This window comes from Adelges cooleyi, unplaced genomic scaffold (genome assembly GCF_023614345.1).
Source record: "Adelges cooleyi isolate 19-005CV unplaced genomic scaffold, UGA_ACOO_1.1 ACOO_flye_CR_arks_rails_tigmint_CR_PRNA_306, whole genome shotgun sequence".
Lineage (NCBI taxonomy): Eukaryota > Metazoa > Arthropoda > Insecta > Hemiptera > Adelgidae > Adelges > Adelges cooleyi.
The window spans coordinates 478972-504343 of NW_026095977.1; the positions used below are offsets into that span (position 1 = coordinate 478972).

At 33.2% G+C, this 25372-nt stretch overlaps 1 protein-coding gene across 2 annotated transcripts in view; it reads right to left on the reverse strand.

Moving 5' to 3' along the window:
* Positions 1 to 2368: 2368 nt before the first annotated feature.
* The window catches only part of LOC126839486 (uncharacterized), a 37049-nt gene continuing 14045 nt past the window's right edge, over positions 2369 to 25372 (reverse strand). For both annotated transcript variants that reach the window (XM_050574805.1, XM_050574806.1), the window contains 4 exons: positions 4166 to 4286; positions 3926 to 4081; positions 2705 to 2872; positions 2369 to 2577 (listed from right to left, as the gene is read on the reverse strand). In XM_050574805.1, the coding sequence (XP_050430762.1) occupies positions 2407 to 2577; positions 2705 to 2872; positions 3926 to 4081; positions 4166 to 4286 (616 nt within the window). In that variant the 3' untranslated portion in view covers positions 2369 to 2406. The remainder of the gene's footprint in view (positions 2578 to 2704; positions 2873 to 3925; positions 4082 to 4165; positions 4287 to 25372) is intronic.

Genomic DNA, 25372 nt, shown 5'->3' on the forward strand with positions numbered 1-25372 from the left:
AAAAGTGAATTATCTCTTTGTAATAATTAAATTTTAAAATTACCAGCTTTTTGTAAATTCATTCTGTATCATCTATTTCTGATTTATTTTTTCATTTATTGCAGTTGCTTCTCTTTTATAATGAATGATACGACTAAATCCTACTCTGTTAAGCAAAAATATGTATATTTTAAAAATTTCGGAGTTACACCATTCTTACAATGAACGACCCAATTGTAAACATTGTGAACCTTTTCGTTTGGCTTATAACTTTTTGACTTTTATAAATAACTTTGAACACAGGACTTTCCGAAAATATTGGAAACCAATAATTTTGAGTGGTAAAAATAGACTTAATCCGACCGCGTGGACCGCCAGAAAAACCGCCATCATTGTATACACACACATTGATAATATCTTTTAATATTAACAGTCCAAGTCATACGTTATAGCACAATAACGCATACAATATAAGTTTGTTGGCCGTCGGTTTTTGCATTGTTCGAGGAGTCCGGAAGTGGTTGACCTAAAAAACCGAAATTCGTGCACAAAAAGATAAAAAAAAAAAAAAAACTCGTTAGCTGTTCCTAAACCGACGAGACCTAATAATTGTAGTTATAATTAATTTAACAGACACTTGGCAATAGATTATATTATGAACGAGTGTGTGTGTGTGGAAACGAGCAGGTAACAAATACCTAACGTTTGAACTACATTGGCTTGTCGTTTTATTGTTGGCCAAAATCGACTTTGAAATTCCAAAATTAATAATAAATATTATACTTATAAACGACAGCATAAGTTGTAAGAAACCCCTAACTGAAATGAGTTGAGTGACAAAATAAATCCACGGTGGTAAAAACTATTAAAATGTATTAAAGTTTTTTTGAGTATTTCATTGACTTAAAAGTAAACATCATAGGAACATAAAAATAATTAAATAACACTGCACTTTCGGCTGTGTTAAAAAAAAGCAACCTCCAATAAGATATATTATGCAGTCTTAGAAATGAGACATCCAAAAGAAAATAACATACTGTAAAATCTACGAAACGTATTAGACAACTATATTAAAGTGGTATTACAATATCAATGCATATTATCACAGTGTACATAAAAAAGTACAATGGAAAAGTGTTATGTTTAACGACCTCGTACGTTTATACATGTTCTATTATTGAATTGAATAGTCGAATACACGACCGTGCCGAGTAAGGTGAAACCATTAAACGCCTATTGTTGCTTGTATTTTATAGGCTTTGCTGTTAATATCACTGTGCGAAAGGCTGCAAAAGCCAATGCATTGGAGGATGCAATTTTCCGGATTATATACAATTGTTGAAACCAAATGAAACCAGCAAAACATAATAATTTTTTTTTATAGGGGGGCAAAAAAAAATCAACAGTTTATTTGAACTCTGTTATGAATAAAACAATATTCGAGACATCATTCAAACGCCGGTGTTGTGTTACATAGTAAAATGGCAGTTTGTATAATATGAAATCTACAGTCAAAATCACAGGTATCAATTTGTGCGCGAATGTGGTCATAGCAAGATCCTATATATATATATATATATATAGTCATAAATTCAAGGATTTCGGAAGCACATAAATGCAAATGAAAAATACATTGGCGTGACCAGTAGTAATAAAAAAAAAATAATAAATTGGAATTAAAAATATCGTTGCAGTTCATTTCATTTGTTCAAACTTGATTTTTGTATCGTCAACCGTATTGGAAGTTGTATCGATAATTATTTTTTCACTCGATTGTTATTACATATTTGATTCGAAACAAGTTATAAGAAATGATTTTGTTAAACCGCGATTATAATCATTATTATTAACAGCTCTTGTCCTACTTTTGACAGATAAATCCTAACGGTCGCTAATTGCATTTTATCGCGACCCTCTTAAAATAATTTTATTACACTCACATTTCAAATTTCCACATAAAAAACGGGGTACATATTAACATATTATTATATACCGTTTGTGTTGATTATTATATTTGTATATAGGGAACGTTTCTGAATCAGAAACATTTCTTTAATTAAAAACAAACCCGCTCTGAACGCATTATTGTTGTCTACTGTCTCACAATAGGCGTTTCGTCCAAAAAACTCAGTTGTACTTTTACAAATATTGAGGTTCAGTTTTAATTTGAAATTTGCAGACTTCATTTCGGATTTGTAGTTACAGGTGGGATTTGTTAGTCAGCTTACACACAATATGGTTGTACAAAATACAAATTTAACAAGTCGTTAGTGTCAATGCAAGATTACAGCCAAATATATTACAAAATCTTTTCAGTTTTTTTTATTCATCGATTATTGTATTAAAAAAAAAAAAAAAAACATGTGCAAAACGTGACGAACAACAATTTTGTTTTCAACTTTATAAAATTTGCTAATAGTTGAACAGCTAATCTTCCCACGGACGAATGACATCTACTTGAAAGCTGGTACACCCGACAATTTCGCCAGCCTTGTTTTTGAAACTAAACTTCATTTTATACTCGCCGTAGAAAAATGTCTTTGGAAAGTTATTGTCTTTAAACTTGTCCAAGTCAAAGCCCGGTGTCACGAATACGCCCTGCGACGGTAAATCAGTATACAATATAAAATATATCTTATTGCAATTCAACATCATTAAAATGCATTATTATCATCGTCGAAAATTCTACTATTTTAAACGATTATATTTTTTGTTCAAACGTTACCGCCTTAGCTGGACACCCTTTTTCCGGAACGTGGAACTCTTTGGTTAATGTGTCGAATATATTTCCAATCAACCACCTGACTTTTGAACAGGCCGCGGGCGATTGGTAAACGTGAGCATTTTCTTTCCAGCCTCCAATCGATCCTTTTACAGCCATATTAACGAAAAGCTATAAAGCATAAACCACTCTCGAGTCAGGTACAAGTTGTACTTTGAAACACATCAAAGCAGCACTGGCTGCTAGGAAATTGAAAAAAAAAGGATCCTGTTAGATTGGCACAAGGGAATGACAATCGAGTGACACAATGGAATGGACTTGAGAGACAATTGATTTACTTTAACTTGGCGATGTACCTTTAAAGATACACTAAATTGAAATAAGTATAAAAAATGTTACCTATTCTACATGTAAATGATAAAATTGTTTTATTATTTTTTATCCTAATAGGTCTTTGAGGTAGTGTATCTTTGAAGGGTTACCATAGGTAACTAAGGGGACAAGCCGATGCCATTGGACAAAATTAAGAGGAAGAGAAGAACGCTCGTTGAGCCAAGCATTGGATTTAAAGAAATTAAAACCGTCTGAATTTATCAGATGAAATGAACGAGTAAACAGATAAGATATCTTTGGCTAAAGTTTCAGCCATTTCATTGCCAACAAAAAAACAATAATAAAATTATTCCAATAACTTTAACTTGAATGATGTCATCTAGACGATTATTTAGATAACGTTCCGTTCGAATGATGCTGACTTGACTCGGCTGTTCCATTTTTAATAGAAAAAACCTAACGGTTGCAAATTGACTTTTGTGACTCTCTTAAATTAATCTTTTTAAACTCGCCCGTTAACATATTATAAGAAAACATTTTTTTTTATAGAAAAAAACCTTCTCTAATCTCATCTCTCTCAACTCTTTTCCACACTGCACCTTCTGTATGTGATTTTTTCCATTTACTATTTCGTTGCTTCCTTTTAACTTCCTCGCCATCACCCAAACGACTCAAACCCTTCCAATAACTTCCCATCCCTTCTCGTCGTTAGATTTATCCTAGACGCTGGCTTTGTTATCTAATTGAGAATTCTATCAATTAACAACGTGCAAACAATGAATTTTAGTTGTGTTCACTCTTGTTTTATGCAATAGTTGTAGAGCCTTTTATTCTTTTTTAATAAAGGCTATTAAAAAATAACAATAATAATGCTGCTAATGCTATACTCACCGAAAGCGTATCGTCGAGTGGAATCAAAAACGTCAGATTACCCATGAGATAACTTTCGGTGGGACTTTTCTTGCTGATGTATAGGTTGAACTGTATTTTGTATTTTTCAGGGTTGTCGCAGTGTTGCACAGCCTTAATTTTGTATTTGTAGTTTCCCTACAAAACAATCGGTTCGGGTACATAATACGCTTTGGTTTTGCCATTGATTCGAGACACAAATGGAAATATACAATACATTACCATCGGCAAGTTCGGATAGAACGTCGGCGGATTAGGAGGCGGCGTTCCTGTTGCTATTTCCACACAGACAAATAGAAAGACAACGACACACCGTGTGAGCATCTTGATCGCCGCAGTAGCACTTGGAAAACGTAAAAAAAAAAAAAATAAAGAAAATAATTTAAATTCTGTTAGACTAACCCGCAAATGTTTGCCCGAAAATTACATGCTTTTATATAGTCTGTTCAGTGTTTTCGATAATAATCAAATGGCCATATCATAACTGAGGATACCCTCCATTAAACAACCTGCGTTTAAATCTGATAGTGCTTTATGTGAGCGCATACAAGCGCATATTATAAAAATCATTTAAACACAACCGATTCAAAATGTGAACACACCGATGGTAGTTATGACATTGACCAAAAAAAAAAAAAAACGTTTAAATCAGTAACACAAGTATAAACAGCTAACGATACAATAATAGTGTAATAATTATTGCAATACCATAACATTTTTTCTGCAGAAAAATGTATAATAACCGTTTCGGACAACAATACACAATCAACCATTTTTTACTGGTTAGCAAGAAATGTATGTTAGGTTTAGGAAAATAACATGCCCCGATACCGATCAAAAGTTTTTAAAACAATTATCTGATTCCGCAATGGGAAATTTACTTGTTATGCTCTATGGAACGTTTTTTTCAATCTTTATAATACAGTTTAGAGAATAAAAATAAAATGTTTCAAACATACTCGATAGTAAATTATTGATTTTAAATATTATATTTGTTAATATATATAAAAAAAAAATTTCAAACAAATGAACTTAAAATTGTTTAAAATATACATATGTTTTATATTTATTTGATTTATCGTGTATTTTAATCTGAGCATTAACAAGTTAAAAAGTTAACGGTTACTTTTTTTAGTGATTTTTAAAACTAATTTTAAACATTTCAGCACAGAACAGCTGTTATTTCGCACAACAATGAAGACTGATAAAATATTAATTCTCGGTTAAATGATTTGTACATCATTTTTGCAATCAGTTAATATTAGTAGCTAATACTGCAATATTTAAAAATAATGATTGGTTGTATTTTTTTTATTCAAATAGTACATCTATCTTGTTTTAAATAGCTCTTAACTTTGCCGAGATGCTTTAAATGATTTGACATAAACTAGTTTTAACGAAGTGAATAATTATTGTTGTAATGATTTTTAATGGGAATTATTAATTTTAATAGGAATTATATTTTATATATTTCAGTTTGTTTTCGTCGATGGTTCTTTGAAAAGATGTTTCAACACAATTTCGGGCTTTCATTTTCTTTACTCAGACGGAAGTATAGTTCCAGTGGGCATTGTTCGCCGCAAGTTCAAGTCGGATTAAGTCAGTCGGCAATGACTAATGAATATTCAGCGCGTTTGACATTTTTATTGAATAAAGAACACAAAAAATATCAAACAATCCATTTGAGGCCAACCCGGTTTCCATATTTAATTGGCTCCTTATGAAAATTAGTTTGCTCTCGTTCCATTGTGCGCAGAACGAACAAAAAGCAAACAAGCCAATTTCCGCCGAATGGAATATTTAAGACCATTAACAAGCTATTTAGGTGCTCCACATAAACGACACATAATTTATAATATTTTTCATCATTGTTGTTGTTGTTGTGTGTAATATATTTTTTTAATAACCGACACGCGTGCGCTTCTTCGCCGAAACGGTCCAAGTTCTTTTCATGTACAACGTTATTTTTTATATATTAATATTTATAACGATAATAATGAATATGTTATTGTTGTATTTTAAGTCATCTCGTTTCTTTCAATTAGGTCACGGCCGGATCTCTTCGGTTATGGGATGGAAAAAAAAAATATATATATATTTTTAATTATGTCTTGTACAGGGGGTGGATACAAGGGAGGGGGGCTGAAGCCACTCTCTTGCGTACATTAAAAGGGTATTTTTATGTCGATTTGTTTTACTTTGTAAGCTTTAACTCTATGGCTGTTGCTCACATGTATTTCAAGTGTATTTTTTTTATTCCTACATTCACCACTGGTCTTGTGTTATCTAGATTAAAATAAATTAACTAAGCAAATTTGGTAATATTTCATAATTTCTTATGATAATACAAGCAACGCGTTTGGGTTGTACTAACATTTACCGATTCAATCGTTTTTACAGGTGTTACATATTTTCCTAATCTATTACCATATTATAATGGATTGATTTGATTTATGAAATAATAATTTAGCCTAAGGAATCTTTTAGAAGTCTCCTGAAAAAACCAAAATTTGAAATCGGGCCCTTGTTCTATAATAATAAGCGTCTCGATTGCTTTAATCACAAACTGATCCGTTACTAGTTCTGTTCCATCTGTTCTACATTAGTCTACATTTGAACTAAAGGCAATACAAAATCAGGTATCCAATCCAGAGAACGACACACCCCTAAAAAACAGCTCAGAAACAACTCAAACGGAATTAGTAAATTTAGAAAGGTCGTCTCTACTCATCATTGCTCAGGTCACTTACAAAGTCACATTAGGCTAGTCAGCTAGGTTAGGGTAGGTCTTGCGGTCTGTCCAATAAGTTATTCAACGATTTTTATTTTACCAGTACTAGAAATTACAATTATTTTTTTTTTCTAACTTCATAAAGTAGCAACGTACATAATTGATTGACTTATTAAATGTAGAATAATGTAAAAATGACGACTGACAGATAACCAGTTTTACATGTTTTATTGCTTGATTGAAATTCTACTGGAATCTAGTTTTTTTTTTTTTTTGATGATAAGACTAAGCCCGAATTAAATAACACACTGGACACTAATTGGGCAATTCGACATTTTTTTAAAGTAAATCGTTGTTACTTGTTGGACTACTAGTCCGGTGTACGAATAAATAACATTATCAAATTGGTGGACAAGTACAATAGTAAAACTAAGTAGTTCATAATGGTTTTCCTCGTTACATATTATTATCTGGCAAATTAAATGGCAATAGATTTACAGATGGATTCTTTATCGACTATTGTTCAATTGTCTCTATTGTTCGAAAAAACATAATACACCGAAAGCTCATTATATTAATAATAATAATACAATTTGTATTATACAAGCGTACTATAAATACTGTCTAGCCATATTATTATTATTGGTTTTTTATTATTTATATATATATATATATTGAGGTCTTCTCCTCCTATAGGCTGTAGATTTCCTTAGGGTATTTAGATCAAAGTTTCTTGGTTAATTGGCTAATACTAAAAAATATAAGCCGTGTGATAAAAGCATTAATGTGCTTAATAGTTTTCTGATAACTATTCTGACAATGTGGAAATTGTGTAAATCGCCCATTTTTTTGGAGGTTTTTCATAATATTATTTTTATTCTTATTAGTACTACATTTAAGAAAATACTCATAGAAGTCTAGAAGTAGTATTCAACTATTTTTAAAAATGTTAAAAAAAATATGTTCATATAAAATATGTTTTTAGTGCGCTTTTCTCAATTTTGAAGGAGAAGTGGTGAATATCTAAAATAGACCCATTAAATTAAGGTTGACCCATTAAAGTACACTTTAGATAAGATTCCTTAACTATAGACTTCCTATATGAATAAATTAGTTGAGCTTTTATGAGTTATCACCGATCAAGACACAAAATGAATAAATAAAAACACATTATTGCAAAAACAGTACTTTCTCGCAGCGAAACGCTCTGATGTAAAAATATAAAGAACAATTAAATACACAAGTGTAAATAGTTTTAATTACAATAAGTATTTTTATAGCCGTGTTATATGACTCTTTTTTGTTTTTTTTTTTTTGAGTTTTTCTCTTAAATCCAAAATAATCTACTGACTGAACGTACGGATTTGGGAATTATTTAACGTTGTATATGCTAAACCAAAACAAAAAAAAATACTGTTTTTGAAAAGTAAAGTGTCTAATCAGTGACATCTCCTCGTGCGACTTGTCTTTTTGATTTGCGCCCGTGCGTTCTAAGTCATTATGTAATTTAAGTCGACTCTCAGTAGGTAAGTATTAGTGTTAATTATCACTATCTTTATGACCCAATTAACTCAATTAAAATTGATTTAATTAGTCGTTTGCCTGCCTACCGGTGTAACATAATTATTATTATTGGTAATAACTATTACACTGTTGACATTTTCATAATATCGGTTAGGTTTTCTCGTTGCTACAAGACCGGTCGTATGGAGAAAAAAAAACACATTAACACTTGTAACCGAATAATAATTGTGTCACATGGTTATAAATTCGAAATTCGTTTGTGTGTGTGTGTGTGTGTGTGTGTAATTCGACGACAAACTAGTCTTTAATAAAAAAAAAATATATATATACATACATAAATATATATTTATGTAAAAGCCACCGTTCGAGTGTCGACCGATTTCTCGACGTTTATCGACGATTAAAAAAATAAAAAATAAATAAACTGGTAAGATCGCGTCATGTACTTTGTGATATTATTGTCTTGTCAGAAGAGAAACTCTAGACGTTTAAGTTTACATCACCGGACCTTGGTGCGCGCGTGCTAGCCCAGAACTTGACCGAGCCACTGGGCAATGTCAAGGCCTCTCTAAGTGCACATAATATGATAATGATAACGATATACTACGGTGTCGAGGCGGTGGAACGATCTCAAACCGGTAGGCTGAACGAGGAGGAGACACTGATAGGACAGGGAGATGAAGGGAGAAAAGATGCGGGCAGAAAGGGTGGAGACGGATCTCGCTGAAATCAGCAGTGGTTCAGGCAGCAATAAGGGCTGTAAGAGCTGGGAACGGAAAACAAGAAGAATATTTTTTATTATAAAACAATTACATTAAGTACATCGGGGAGAGGTTTCAGCTCCCCATATGGCTCTCCTCCGTTGTATCCACCCTTGGTAATTATAGGCCAATTTTTGAGAATATTCCATAACGTTCTACGGGCCTACTCTAGAACTACATGTAGATAATATAATTTTCTGGTTTTAATTCGCAACACTAAGCCCAGTAAAAAGAAGGGATAGAGTAAAACGGGTTCTCCGCCATCCCGGGGTCAATGAATTTTTCTCGTTTTGTCCAAAACCAATTCATCTTATTTAAAATGGTTATAGGCCGGAGCCCCTCCCCCCCCCGGGTCAAAGACCTCCTTGGCAAAAATTTGCATAAAAAAAAAAAACAATTTGGACTGGCCCTTCCCCCTCGGTCGAGACACTTAGCTCTACGCCTATGAATTCTAACCTCTGATCCGGTCGTGGGTGGATCTAAAATGCAAAAATCTTCGGACGGGCTCCCCGTCGCGACACCGAAACCGTTTGCAAAATTTATAATAACGGTTAATATGTGAATATATATGTATATGTATATATTTCCAAAACAATCTCTCGCATTCGCTCGGAGGAGCAATAAATCAACGTGCAGTGTTGTGCGCACAAAGCCAAAAAGTATAAGAAAGAAAAACCACACACTTCAACCTACATCCTATCATCGATGCACTACACTAGCATTGGTTTGCCCAAACAGTATAATATTATCCACGCATTGAACTGGTCTCTTTGAACCTCACCTCCCAGCATCCAGCTGGACCATTTCTTAATTTCAGAAAATAAATATTTTTTTAAGCACTCGTTTTGATTTTACTATAAAAATTCCTGTCGAGTCGACACAGATAAAGTTCTTGATCAAGAAAGCCAGTCATTTGTCAAAATCCCTGTCCTAATTACACGTCACAGTTAAAGCTTAAAGTTAAGATTCAGTAAAAAATTGCCATTGTCTTACTCTTTAAAAATGGCTGGAGCATAGTCCTATTAGAGGGAATACCTCATGGTCACAGGTCTTTAGCTAACATACTGGGTTCGCCAAGGTCACAGGGCTTGAGTGTTTATTTGTGGCCTACCTCAAGTATAACTCTTAGACATTAAATCATAAATTTACATAACACGTTAAATAATGAAAAGTTTCCGTCCCGTTCTGGCAAAAAGGGTTAATGACATTTTACTATTTTATAGGTGGCTAAAAAAAATGTTTTCTACAAGTTTAAAAGTAAAGAGTTTAATTTTCATAAAATTGCACAGTTAAACTTTTTTTTTCTTCATTTTAAGACCTACAGGCTGGTTGCACAAAGAAATCAGTCGGGTCATTAAAATGTCTAAAACAAAAACTGTTTATCTAAAAATGTATATAATTCTGAAAATTAGGGTTCGCTCACCAACCAGTTCGGTTTGAAATCTTTAATTGGATGCGTTTATCTGTTCGACCGATCCGATTACGTCAGTGTAGAAATATATTATTAAAAATAATAATAATAATATGTTGAATTGCACTTGAACAATAATCTCAACTGGTTCTACTTAGGTTCGGATTTCGCGGACTAAAATAGAAAACTTGTTTATAAATGTGTATTTTTTTTTTGAAACCATTCCAATACATTTAGCAAAAATATAATTTAGCTCATATTTTTTTTAATAAGTTTTTAACTCTTACTTTAAATTGAGTCGCGTGGAAGGCGGTTTGTAAATCTCGTTGGCCAATGCATAATGGTTAATGGTTATTATACTATTCTGATTTGCTAAAAGAAGTACTTAACCGCGATCCGGTTTTTTAATTATTAGGTATTAATTAAACACGTATCAATTTGCGCCATAAATAAAAAAAAAGTATAAAACATTTTAAATTCCTGTTGAACAAAAATAAAAATTACTTATCCAAAACTTATTATTATTATGGAATAATAATTACTGTATAATTTGTTTAAAATCGTTGACGACACTAGCCGGTTTTTTTATTTGATGGATTATATTAATATTTTAAAGTTGCGGTGACGCAATTAAAAGAACAAAAAGACAATATTATAAGTCATAAATTATCGCCACGAGAATAGTAAAATAAGTGGTAAAGATGAAATAAGACTAATGAAATAACCATAAAATATTAAAGTGTACTATGTTGACTCGCTGACAACTTAAAAATTCATTTTTCTAGAGATGTCAACTTTTATTAGAAACAATAAAGTTGCACAAAATATAATTTCCATAACATCCTAACAAGTAACAAGTCACTTTACTGTTTTTTTTTTTTTAAAAATTAGAAAAATTGTTTTAATACTTGATAACTACATTGTACGACTACCAAGATGTAGAAAACCAACATTTATTTTACCCTTTTGGTTAGGTTAGGTATAAATCAAATGTAGATAATATATTTTTGTTCCTAATACTTGCCATGTACAACATTATGCAATACAACATTTCTTTGATATTTGCATTTTATAAAATACACATGTTTATCTATATCATGTTAAATCGTTATTATAATAATAATATAAAAAAAAAAAAATTGTGCACATTGCAATCGTTCAGCTAGGTGACTGGAAGGGTTAAACAGAAAAGTCATGTAATCAATTTTGTTAATGTTTTTGAATTAGATAGTCGGTGTGTAAAGTTCTTTGAGATAATCTAAATATTCGAAAACAAAATATTGTTTTTGAAAAGTAAAGTGTGTTTTGCAAAAACAAAAATCACATCACCATTTATAACAGTTTGTAATCTTTCTTTTTTTATTTTCTAAATAAAAAATTATTTAATTCAAATTGGGTAGCTATCGAGTAAAGTTCTTTGAGACAATCTTAATATCGAAGAGCCAAACTGTTCTCTAAAATATTGATCAAACGTTAATAGTTTACTTGAAATTCGATTATTATGCAAAATATTCTAAATTTAATTAAATTTAATTACATTTTTTTTTTAAATACTTCTGTTCAGAGCTACATGTATATATGTATAATTACGTTTTTTTTTACACCTTTTCAAACGGTTGTAAATAAAACTGTCGACGATTTAAATAAATTATTATCAAATTTAATCGGTAAAACTGCTCATTAAAAAATTATTATTAATTTTTCTATAACGTCATAAAACCAAGTGGAGTAGATATTTTTAGCTTAATTTGTTTTTTATTCTCTAATTAAACCGACCTTGTACGGGTACATTAAAACATAAATACACAATATACTTTGTTGTCGTCCGCAAAGAGTATAGACTAAAAAAAAAAATTAACTTTACAAACATTATGAAATGTTAAAAATATGATGTTTTTATTTCCTATACAATTAACCGGCATAATAATATAGGAAGCTGATAATATAGTGTGAAATTATATACTATTAATTGCAATATTATACAATGTGAGTTTATTAAATAGTTAATTTAAACAAATATAATATATAAAATACTCGTTACGGTTTGCTGTAACCCGTTGGCATAGTAAAATATAATATCCTATATATTGTGCATAAATAGACATGCATAAATTAAGAACGGTTTAAAAATTATTTTTATAAAAAAATCATAATAATGATTATATTTCATGTGTTCAAAGTATTTTCGTTTGGCAAGTTTTTAAATATGTGTTTATTACTTCTTTTGTGCGATTTATGACTCGAGGAAATCATTTTTCATGACATGAAATATAATATAATATTTAGGAATAAATTATTATTATGTCAACCGAGGGACAATCATTCCACTTACAGGTTTTTAAAAAAAAAAAAATTGGTAATGCTCGAGTATTGTGTTTAATATATTATGCAATTCGGTTGGTACATGTTTTTACCTGATTAAACTTCTTTTGAATCCGAAGAAAACCCATAAAAACCGATTAAATAATAATAATGCCAAGTAATTTTCGTGCATAGCTAAGATTTTTTCATAACCTGACTGGAAAATGATTAAAATATGGATAAAACCGTTTAAATAATTTTTCCAACAAAATATATCAAACAAGCACAGCTGAATACACGCTGGATTTACCTTTAGTCTGGTTTAAGAGTCTTCAAGTCCAAAATAGGTAGAAAAAGTAACTCCCTCTTCTGGTAAAAATAATTAATGTCATCCTACTGATTTTTTCTATCAAAATTTAATAACTGAAATAACAAACATCCAAACAAAATATTTCCAGAATTGACCTTGTAAAAAATAAGTATCTCTTAAAGAAATATCGCCAAAAAAAGTTCACATATTCTTAAATGTTTTCTTGAATTTTTAGTTTATTGTTAAAGATATTTTTTTTTGTTAAAACACGAATGGTTAACTATCAATAAATGTTTCAGCACAAAAACAAAGGCATATCATTTTCAAAACGAGTAGCAATATTTCTAAAAAAAATTGTTGGCTATGATATTTTTTATTTTGTTTTCAATCGAACAAAAAAAGGAAATCATGACATTTGTTGAACCTTTAACTTGGCATTGTATCTTCAGTAGTACTTACATTATATATATTATAACTACCCTTTCCATTTGAAGGGTTAACGCGCTACACGTTGTTTTTTTAGTGCATATTTTATCATCAAGAACTCGGATTTTGTTTTAAAAATATGTGTTTACAAGATTTCCTACTTCTAGTTTTTCTTACTCTATTTTTTGTTGTTTTTTTTTTCTATCACTTTTTTTTTACCGCCCCAAAGCTATTACATCATCAGCTAGTCGATATGATTATAAAATAATTAACGAGGCGATCCAGTGTCGTACTTGACTTGTTGGTAATTTTATTAAGTGGTTGTTTTTTTTTCTTCTGCTGGTCGTCGGAATTCGTCTTGAGATAACCGGAAATCGGACGCGAGTCCTCTCCGCGGATTGACATTAATAATTAATTGTAATGTCAAGCCCGCACGGCACGCAGAAGAACATTAGTGGCTTATAAAAAAAAAAAATACATATATATATATATAAAAAACAAAAACCTTTAAAAAAAAAAAACCATCAATAAGGTCGCACGTGCTCGCGTCATTGGAAACTGGAATAGAAAATATTTAAGATGCGACGCACATTTATTTCTGGTTTTCCATCCAACGACCATGTTGTACGCATAATTTTAATAAGAAAAAATTACACCGGGTCAATCTTTTACCCAATCGATGGCATTTCATTATTTTATATTCAACTATTTGTACAAAGTGAATGTTTTTCAGGTAAGTATTCAAGTGTACCTACACGACATTTCGACGATGATGTCTTGTTTGATGGCATACATATTTATACGGGTTTTAGTCGTCCTTAACCTTTGAATCGGTCGTCTGCGCTCTAATAAATTCGTCCGTAATTTATCGGTTTCGGTTTGGCCTGAAAAAAAGTAACAGTTTCGTAGACAAATAATTTTCTGAGAATTTTCACTGGTCGATAACCGGTTTTGGATATTTACTTAGTTATTAGGGATTAAAATTTAAGTAACCCAAACAAATTCCTTAAAAAAGTAAAACAGTTTGGAGTAATACGAACAATAAATTAATTTAAAAAATAAATCTAGAACAATTGAAGTCATTTCATTTTAAAAAAATATGTCTGGCTACCTTGTATTAAATACTTTTTTTTATAATTTATCGGTGTTAACGATCAACGAATTCAGTGATGCTCGTTTCTGAAACAATAATATCTCGTAGGGAATTTTTTTCTCTACCAGTGGTTGCTCTGGCCTGAGGAGGGTTTCGGGGCAGTGCACCGTCACACAAACCCTTTCGGTTTGTGAATCCCTGCAAGCTGTACAACAATATCGCTTCCCGTTGGTGGTGTTATTCAGTGTTTATTCATTTAGGGTTTTAGATTAGAATAATATCATATTGTTGTTACGTTGCGACGCTGTGAAAAGCTTTGTAACAACACCTGGCGTTAACGGGTGAATTCGGGCAAAAGCGCACCCTCCTCGCTGTGTGTGTGTGTGTGTAGAGTCAAAACCAATACACCCCAAGTCTAGGTAAGTCTCGGATGTAATTTAAGTGATTTCAGCGACGGAAACTTTTCGCACGAGCACATTACACATTGTTCAAAGCGCGTGTGTGCCCACATCGTCGGTGTTGTACTTAAAATGGGGTTTGTTTGATAATATTCTTGCCTTTGATTATTTTACCGCGGCACACTCCAAACTTAAGTTCATCAACGCCGTAAGTGGAAAAGTTCATCGGATAAGTACAAAGAGAGTGTGTGTGTGAGAGAGAGAGAGAGAGAGAGAGAGAGACGGTGACAAGACGACGGTACACCGCCGTTATCGTGCGTTCAACGGGCGGAATCGATTTGGGTTTTTGATGAAAACTTTTTGGCGAAATCGAATTACCCGCATCGAACCGACTTGCGGATTAATTATTTTCGTTTCGGCATTCCGGAACTTTGGACTTGAAAGCCACTTGTATCGACTCGCGGATAAATTAAGATTTAACGCCGGTGTAGTTTCCAACGCCTTGAACCGCACTGGCAGCGATGAGAGATTTGCACGGCCCGCGTTTTCATAAAAACGAGACAAAAATCATTGCGCAAGGGAAAACGGATGCATCTCAGCTGGGTAGAAGTAAAAAAAAAAAAATAATAAGATCAACATTGTCAAATAATATTACATTACACGGGCAGACACGTGTAACGCATGAACGGTCATCGGGCACAAGTCGCGTTTCCAAGGCCAATCGCATTGTCACTGGGTTAGCGCACTCTCTTAACGGGGTCAAGTTAAAAAAACACTGTTACCGAAGGTGATATAACGAAAACGACCAAAATATATAATAATTGTACACAGCCGGACAGACTTTGTCGAGTGCACTTACACTTTGGGAAATGCTGGGGAAACGATTTTGGAAAACGCTCAAATCTGCTTTTGGCAATGGCAATTTCTCGACGAGTCAACTCGCCGGGTTGTGTTGTCGGTTTTATTCCGAAAAGCTTTTAGCATCTTTCGATTTATAGCCGCTCAGAGTATGTGCACACATACATACCGAAAGGTCTCAATCTAATCAGACGGGTCTGCTTTGTTTATTATGAGAAAAGTCTACACGGGGAAATGATCCAATAATTGTACTATTCTGTTGGTCGACCTGCACAGAGCCGTTCAATTGTTAAACAATAAGTGATTGATGCACTTATTACATAAGTTCTCATAAATTCTCGGATACACCATTCCGGTCATAGTCAAAAACTAGTCAAGTATTAACTGATATCTGCCACATTCCATACACTTGGATTATTATAATTTTACAGGGCGATTACCGCGTTAAGATCCAGCCAGATCTTATCTTATACCATAACTGGTTTTCAACAATATCGTATTGAACGCTAAGTCTTCTACCTTTTATTCAAAATGCGTTTAACCGATACGCTAATTATTCAGAACTGGTCATCGTTTAATATTACAATAGAAAATAATATTGCGTTTTCTATTGTTGTGTGTAATGGCACAACACAGGCGAAAATGCGCCGAAACCCATCGTGGTGCAAGTTGTCCACACACCTATTGTTCGCGCCAAGGTTAAACGGCTATTTCAGGTGTACGTAGGATGTGTTTATTTATGGTTATTACTCATACAACCGCAATAATAGTAACAATAACAATAATATAATAGCAGTAATATTCCTACTTGTTGTGTCAACCAGGCGACTGCGTATAACGCTGTAACAAATGGCCTACCGCGTGTGCTTGGAGCACGGTTCATCTTCTTCTTGGATTGACTGAAAATGAAAAAAAAAAAAAATTAAGTACCCCAAAGCTACTCAAAACAGAACCAAGAGAGCTGTACAGGAATAACACATTCCACAAAAACACCTTGCAGGGGGATTCAGACAGAACTCCTTGAACGGATGTCTCACTGTAGCCGGTTATGGGAAAATGTAATATAATTATGATGTTTAAATACCTATTTACATTTCAGCTAGTCGCGAATTGCCTTTAATCGTATTTAGTAAAGTCTGAAAATATTTCACCGTTTTGTGAAATATTGGATTTTTATTAATTATGTATTTCACCATTTGGCCCTACCGGCTTACGTTCATTTAAGTGTAATGTAAGTGCACTGTGTTTTATTTTCACGATATTAAAATTTATAATGGGTAAACACAGAGACAAAAAATAGTAAGGCTGTGTTTTAAAGATAGTGTGCAATAATTGCAACTGAAAAAACTGCCACTCGTCAAAAAACGTTGACCGATAAAAAATATTATAGCAAAAGAAGTATTTTCAACATTGCTAAATAAAAGTTTTATATAAAAATATTTTATAAATTTAAAATGAGAAATAAAATATGTGGCAGTGAAATATTTAATTATTTCACAAGACCAAAAAACAAGAATAATGATAAAAATTTAAATATTTCAAAATTTTATGTTTGATACAATTTTACTAATCGTATTAAATTATAAAATATTCGTTTCCTCGACGAAACATCAAAATCAGATTGATGTATTTTTTTATTCTTCGCAGTGTTAATTGTTTAACACGATAAATCATCAGTTAATTGGCAAAAATATATTGATAACAGTTACGATTGTTATCAGTGTTAACAGTTGCGATTGTTATCAGTGATAACAGTTGCGATTGTTATCATTGATAACAGCACACTAATTTTAGACAATGTTATCAAAATCGAACAGGTAATTAAACGTTTAAAGCTAACACGACTTTTAAAATAAATTATCGATCATCTCAAAACGAGCAAACAGTTAACAAGACATGTGTACCGGTGCGTAGAGATATTCCAATAATGTTCCTAACTAACTACAATATGCATATTACACGTCAGGTGGGTCAAGGATACAATTTTTTTCACCGCTCAAACTACATCCCGCCGGCGGGGCCGACTGAGGTCAGTGTCAGTGTTATTATTCAAATTGTCCAATTTAATAATAAATGGCTAATTCCGAAGCCGTTTGAAAAAATCGTAGTCTTCGGTAACCTTCCGCGTGGTAAGTTTCGGCCAATTGTTTCGGTAACTATTTTCGGGTATGTGATTCATTGCATTATTATTATTATTATTTACCGTCGGTCGAGATGCTGTGTTGCTGTACCTACCCAAAAAAAAAAAAAATAAATACAAACGTCTTGAACGTCTCGACTACAACAGTGAACGAACGTCCGTGAGAACGGTCAAAGAACCGGGATATTACACTGACAAAGCTGTTACCATAACGCGCATAACCGTGGTGCACACATATATAGTAGTAGGTGTGTAATATTATTATTTATTTTTTGTCAAACACAACACAATTACCCAACCCGGTGGGGTTGAGCACCGCGACCTATCCTCCTCCAGACGGCAATACACGGTCTGTGTGCGGTGTGTAAATCATAAAAGTCCATGTGGCCATGTTAGACCGTTATCCGTTTTATATTGTTGTTTTAACGACCGGCCAGCTTGAGGTGATCGCTCTCTATTGGGTAGTGTAACCGGGATAAATCAGAAAAATTGTTTTGCCCTCTCCTCCCTTCCATCCCCAACCCCCTTCACCCCCAGCCAATATGGTCCTGGAGCTTTGACCTGGCCGGTCCTTCGCATTAGGTGGGGAAAAAACCATTTATATATATATATATATATAATATCGAGGAGCCATAAAACAGCACTATTTCCAATTTAGTAGACTTTTCACCGGACACATTTCTTTGTTCGTTTCTACCTATATTTTGATGTTAAGTATAATATCTAAAAAAAAAAAAAACCGAATTTGTTCACTTTTTTTAATAAATTGTTTTTTCCCGGAAAAAGTACTTACACTTTTTAATTAATTTCAATAGTAGCACTTGCTTAGGTAAAAATAAAATAATAATAATAACGATAATAGCTGTTAAAACAGTATAATAATATTATGCTGTGTAAGTTCTAGTAAATTTTTTAAATACAAAGTAAAATGATAAATATCTATAATACAAATAATGTATAAAAATATTACAAAAAATAATGTATGTAAAATAATATATATATATAAGTTTAATTTATATAAAATAACACAATTATTTGAGGTATACTACTTTTATCATAGGACATAATGTATGTTCATCATATTGCTGACAAGCTGGTTCAACTAATGTTATCATTGTTAAAATCTGCTTAAACTTCAGATGGAATATTACATTACTTCAACAATCTTTTTCCATCCTGTTTTTGGGCTGTTTTATGAGTTTTTTTTTTTTTGGGTAGGTTTGAAACTAATCCTACATTTTCCACACTGGCAGTCATTTTATGTACAGGTATTACAGGTGTTCTTGTACTCCACATTAATTATTATTATGTTTAAAAAAAATGTAGAACGATTTTGTTACACATAGGTATACACGAAAGACGTTAATTAATTATTCTTAAACGACTTTCATACGATATTGTAGGGAAATTCTTATCACTAATGGACTATGATAACGTCTTATCACAAAATAGTCTGTGATCTTATCATAACACTTAAAATAATGATACCATGTAGAATTGATAGAAAAACAAAAGCCACGAGCCAAATACAGTGTAACAATATATTTTAAACTAATTTCTTTTTTTTCGGCAACACTCAAACAATGTAACAACGTTTTGTAAAGAAAATCAGTACGGTCTACATAATATTATTTTTATAACGACTGTGAGCGATAAAAGAACATTTTTTTGCATTATGGTCCCTCGTTATTACTTATACAAACCGACAAAATAAAATATCAGAGAAAAAAAGTTTATACATCATTCCAAAATCAGTCGTGTCGATCCATTATCATCAGCAGCACTATAAGTCTGCGAGATGTGTCCATTTCAGACGAGAACGCCATGATTAATGGTTCGCATAATAATGATAATTTATAATAATAATAATAATTACTATTACTATTATTTCGGTCCACGTCCCAGGCGCCGTCGTTCTGGTATGTGCTTTGCCGGTATAAAATTTAATGTATATAGGCGAAAAGCTCGGCAAACCGGCTTCCTACTGAACTCATAACAATGGATGATTGATGTACAGGAAATTTGGCGAAACACGGTTTCCCGGAGTCTGACTTTGCCAGATTTGATGGCCCCCGTGTATCATTTAAATAATAGTTTTCGATTTTTTTATAACCATTTTATTTGACCAGAAAACAAAACAATAAAAAAAAGCGCAGTGTATTCGGGCCAGGCGAGCTGCAGTGTGACCACAATGACAAAATTACATTATTTTGACATTTTCGTGTCTCTGCACTGGCAAATAACCGAAAAAAGTGTCACAAGATAACTGTTACAAAAACCGTCACGCTGTTATCTGATAAGAGATAAGAGATAAGATGTTAAGTTTTTTAAAAAAATTATTCGGCACTTCAACGAGACACGAAAATGCTCTTTCGTGGTCGCAGACTCGCCTGAAAAATGCTTTTTAATTCGTTTCTTCAACATCAATCGTGTGATAAAAAACATAATATAATTTATCTATTATGATATTATCACATTATCATTTGAAATTCGAATTTATCTATTGGTCTGAATAGTTGATAAGGATTATCACACACGGTGCAGTGATAAGGATTATACACACTGTTCCTCACCTACTTGATTACTATGTTACAGCTTTATATGTTTCTGTGTTGGGCGGATCGCAGTTGTTTTAAGACGAGGGCTGTTTTAGATGGTTTGTAGTTCAGCTTTCAAATTTTGCGAACATACAGAAAACAATAATATTACACATGGCGATCATTTCAAGGTAAGACGTTCGTTTTCAGTAACAATAAATGGCTTATACAGTAGAAAAGCGACAACAGTTATTGAAGTACCTCAGGTGATAGCACTCGCTTTAAATGTTTTACACGAACTGACGTTCAATGAACTGCTACATATGCCGAACGCGTTGTCGAGAAAATTGAAGTTTTTCTCGAGACGTTTCGATCAGACAAGATATTATGAAAATCACACTTCTCGTTGTGATCACCTCTGTTGATGGAGTTCGAGCATTGGCGTTTCGGAGCGGCGAATAAGCTATAAAATTAAATTGAAATACACGGGACGCGTTTAGTATTGCCTGCAGGTGTTCGAAAGATATCATGTTTATCTTGCGATCGTCGCCAACTGCGCAGTGCGATACCGTTGGGTTGCTGCACGTACACAAATAGCCCAAGGAGCTAACACACAAGACGGCGCAACAGCGTTATTGACAGAGTTGTGTTATCCTACAATGTTATTATTACTGTGTCTCGAGCCACTGTGTACACAGTGATGGTTCACTTACTTAGGGCAATGCAAGAAAAACGGTTTTCGGGAAAACGACAGGCGACAGAGACTCCAATAAAAATCGTGACGATCAAATCCAATAAGGAATAGAGTAATCTTGACGAGATAGCTTTCCATCTTGTTCGGCATCCAAGCGTCAATTCAGTCTCGTCTCGTTTTTATTTCAATATAAGCTCACAGTACAGTCTCCGAGTTCAGCCAATATTGTTTTGTACAACCGTGTGATTTTATTTATTTATTTTTGCTTCCCCGAACAGAAAGCTACGGTTGCTTGGAAAATCTAAATTTCGATTATGGCGATGTCATAGTAAGATCTTGTGAAGTAAAACAACAATGCCTATGGCTGGCCTTTGTCGATAGCTACTATGTGCATTCGAATTTGTCCCTATGCTGTTGTAAATGAATATAACGTCAGAGAGAAAATACTGATCGCTTTTATGACCTTGCGGTAGTACGATTATTTAAAACAATAACCACAGAACAGACTAAATATCAGATGTGACACGTCTTGTGTTGCTTGAAATGTATACAAAATCGCAGTTATACATAATATAATATATTGTAATACACCACAAAACCGCCGAATAGTAATACATTAACTGTATAAACTCGAAAACGTTTAATACAATATTTTTTTTTTTAAATTTAAATTAGCTATTTGTTAACTGTATAGTATTTAATTGCTTGGGCACGCTTGGGATGATTGTAAAACCCATTTATTTGTATTTCAACAAATCACTCGATAAAAATAAATAAATATAGGTACTTTGAAAAGCACTAATTTCAAGGTTTAAGGTTTTTAGTATCCCTAGACCTACACCAGATCTCCTGATTCCAGAGCTTTGTTTGGGCAGTTTGTTTGTTTGTATTCGAGGACCATAATATAACATTGCATAACAACCAAGTAAATCATCCGTCAACTGTGATGTGTATCGCGTGAAAAAATTCCAATTATATCTTATGTACAAATCTGAAAACAGTCGAGGATAAGAAGAAGAAGAAGAAGGTCACGGCGACGATTACACACGGGTTGATGTGGGATTCGAACGTGACGTCCCCGTTTTGGAAACGTTCCACGTGTGTGTGTGTGTGTGTGTGTGTAAGTACAATATCTTATTTGCAGGAATAAGAAACAATATTATTATTTTATACATCCGTATATTATACAACAATAATAATATTATAATATACATCTCCGTCTCTCTCTCTCTCCTCTCTCTCTGGGCCCAATCTGTGTGCGTTTGCCTCCTCTCTCTCTCTCTCTCTCTCTCTCTCCCTCCAATATACAATTATACTATTTTTTCTATAATATTATTATGTGGCCACCGTGCGAGAGAAAGAAATAGACACAGGCAAGACAGGTGCAGAGGAGAGAAGAGAAGTGACTCGCGTGAGCCACTGCCTTTTACAATGGCGATCGTGTTGTTCTTGGCCGTTGACACAGTTTCGGATGGTCGGCCCGAGGGGGACGGGAGAAGAAAGTAGGCTGCTGAGGGCATTGCACTTGGCCGCCAAGACACGGTCAACCGTAGTGTGTATAATACTTATTATACTATATCGTGTATCTACCGTGTTGCCGCTGGCACAGATAGTGTGTGTTGAGAAGTAAAAAAAAAAAAATGTTTTTTTTTCTTTCCATTACCCGCTCGCTCGCTCGCTAATGACGCATTAGGTACACCCGAGACTCTCTTTAAGCGTATTACTCTATACTTACCTGCCGGCTGCCCACTGCAGTTATTATATTATTATAATATATAATATGTATTACACGCCGGACGGTTAGGTTATCTCATTCCCCGCAACAGACCGGAGCGACGACGTCACGGCGGCGGTCTGATTAGGCTGAAATTTAGCTTACATAAAGTCGTCGACACCTTTTTTAAATTTCCCAGACGGTTTATGCCACATTTAACCCCTCGTTCGTTTGCACGGGGAGGATCCGTATCCGTAACTTTGGCCCATAAGAAAGGTTAATAAAAAAAGGTTAAGGGGTGTGTACCTATGTTCGATAACAAATAATATTGCATAGGAGGGATTTTTTTGTTTAATAAGGCTATTAAATCCATATATATATATATATTATTTAAATTGAAAAACTCCTAAATGTTGCTAACCTCCTACCTATGTGTTATCTATTAAGCCCTCCTGTGCTGCCACAAATATTAATACTAATAATTGTTTTATTATCAATACCGACTATTAATGTGAGTATAAAATATAAACTATTTTGAACTATTTACGAATATATTGATATTTTGGGCCGAGTCCAAGGTCTCATTCGTTTTATTAGTACTTACCTTCACCTACACATTCCACATTGAATGCAACAAAAAAAACGGAGTTATTTTAATAAAAAAAACTTAAAATGTTGTGTTCTTACAACCGCAGTTCAAAGCAAACGACGAGCACGGTGTAAATAAATGTTACTTTTTACAATAAAACTGTTATCGATAAATTAAAACTGTACGTTTTAATAAAAAAAACCGCATACATTTTCCTAAATACAGTTTTAGCGTAGAATATGTTTTCCATAAATTAGTGATAGGTTTGTTTTAGGTTAGATTCAGGATAGGTTTGAATTAAATGGGTAAGATTTGGGTTAGACAGGTAAGGTTCGGTTAGATTGTGTTAGATTTAGGTTGAATTCGAATAAGATGTAAGCACAATGCATATTCTATATTTTACTTGATGATATGAAAGAAGGGGGGTCAAAAAGTGGGGAGCCCCCCTTTTGATTCCTTTGAGGGCTGAGTTTTTTTTAACAATTTAAAAATAGAAAAATCTATACATTTTAAGTATGAATAGACTGTGTGAACAAACAGTTGTATTATAAACTTTAAGCCAAATGGAGGTGCGTATTGAGTGTATATATTTTGTATGTCCAAACCAATTATTAACTCTATACACGTACTGTTATAGTGATGATTTTTTCCCCCTAAAAAATTACTATCAAACTGACACATGTAGGAAATTTCCATCGACCTTGAACTACCGTCCACCTGTCCCTGTACAAAGAAATTATTATTCTTGCTATAATAGATATATAAGTCATGTTATACTACTGGGCTGTATGCAGTGCTGTATCCGTGTACACAACAATATAAGTAACAGCAGACGGTATCAATAACAATAGTACGATATTATATGTGTATATATATGTATAGATATTAACGAGCTGAACAAACGCGGCTTTGACCCACATAAGACATAATAATAATAATAATAATATTAGTCGAGCACAAAAGAAGCGATGACGCCTACACGCTGTAGGGCGCGAAAAACGTATAATATTGTGTTTACTGCTTTTGGAGATACCACGAAAAAAGGAACCGAGCAACCAATTGTAATTTATTTTATCTTTATAAAAAATAAACCAGTCCGTTGGGGTCGGACCAAAGTGAGGAGACGGTTAGGTCAAAAAATGCCTTTGTTTCGGCTTACACGCTTACGGTGATATGAAAAACAAAAATAAAACCCCCAACAGTGGGCCACAATGGGTTCGGGGAGGGTCACAGGTCTGCAGGCAGGGTTGGGCAATATTTAGACAACTTTTTGTTTAAATAGTATTTTTATTCGAAGAAATCATCTTAGATTTAGACCTGTTGATTGCTAATTCCATCTCAGCAATGCTCTTTTTGGGGGGTTTTCTTTAATAAAAAAACCGTTTGATTACAGGTTTTTAAGAAAATCACCCCTCTTCCCATTCTAGATCTTCCTCCGGTTTAGTTGTCAGACCTAAAGCCTTACAACTTCACCTGAAATAGTGAAATAAAGAAAAATTGTCCACCAATCCTGAGGGAAAGGGTGATAATGAAGGCTATACAAATTTGGAAGTAATTCGATTACTTTTTAACAAGCTTGAAGAAGTCCGCCCCACGTTAATTATGTCAGATCCGCAAATTAATGATACTTTAAACGGACAGCTGTTAAGCCAATTAAAATATAAATAATTTGTATATATATATATATTATATTTCTGTTAAAAATAATGTCATAAACTTTAGACGGGTTTGCAGCAAATTGACATAAATTAACCGAATCGTTTCAAATCAACTCGAGTTTGGAGGGGAAAACTTATATATTTTTTTAAGTAAAGCAGTTTTTTTAAACCGTGGCATATTTTACCATAATAATAATACTAATTGTTCCATGACCACGTTTCGACAACCACTTCACTTACATCGAGTGCCAGGGCGCACTTGACCTTCTTGGTTAAATCATTTT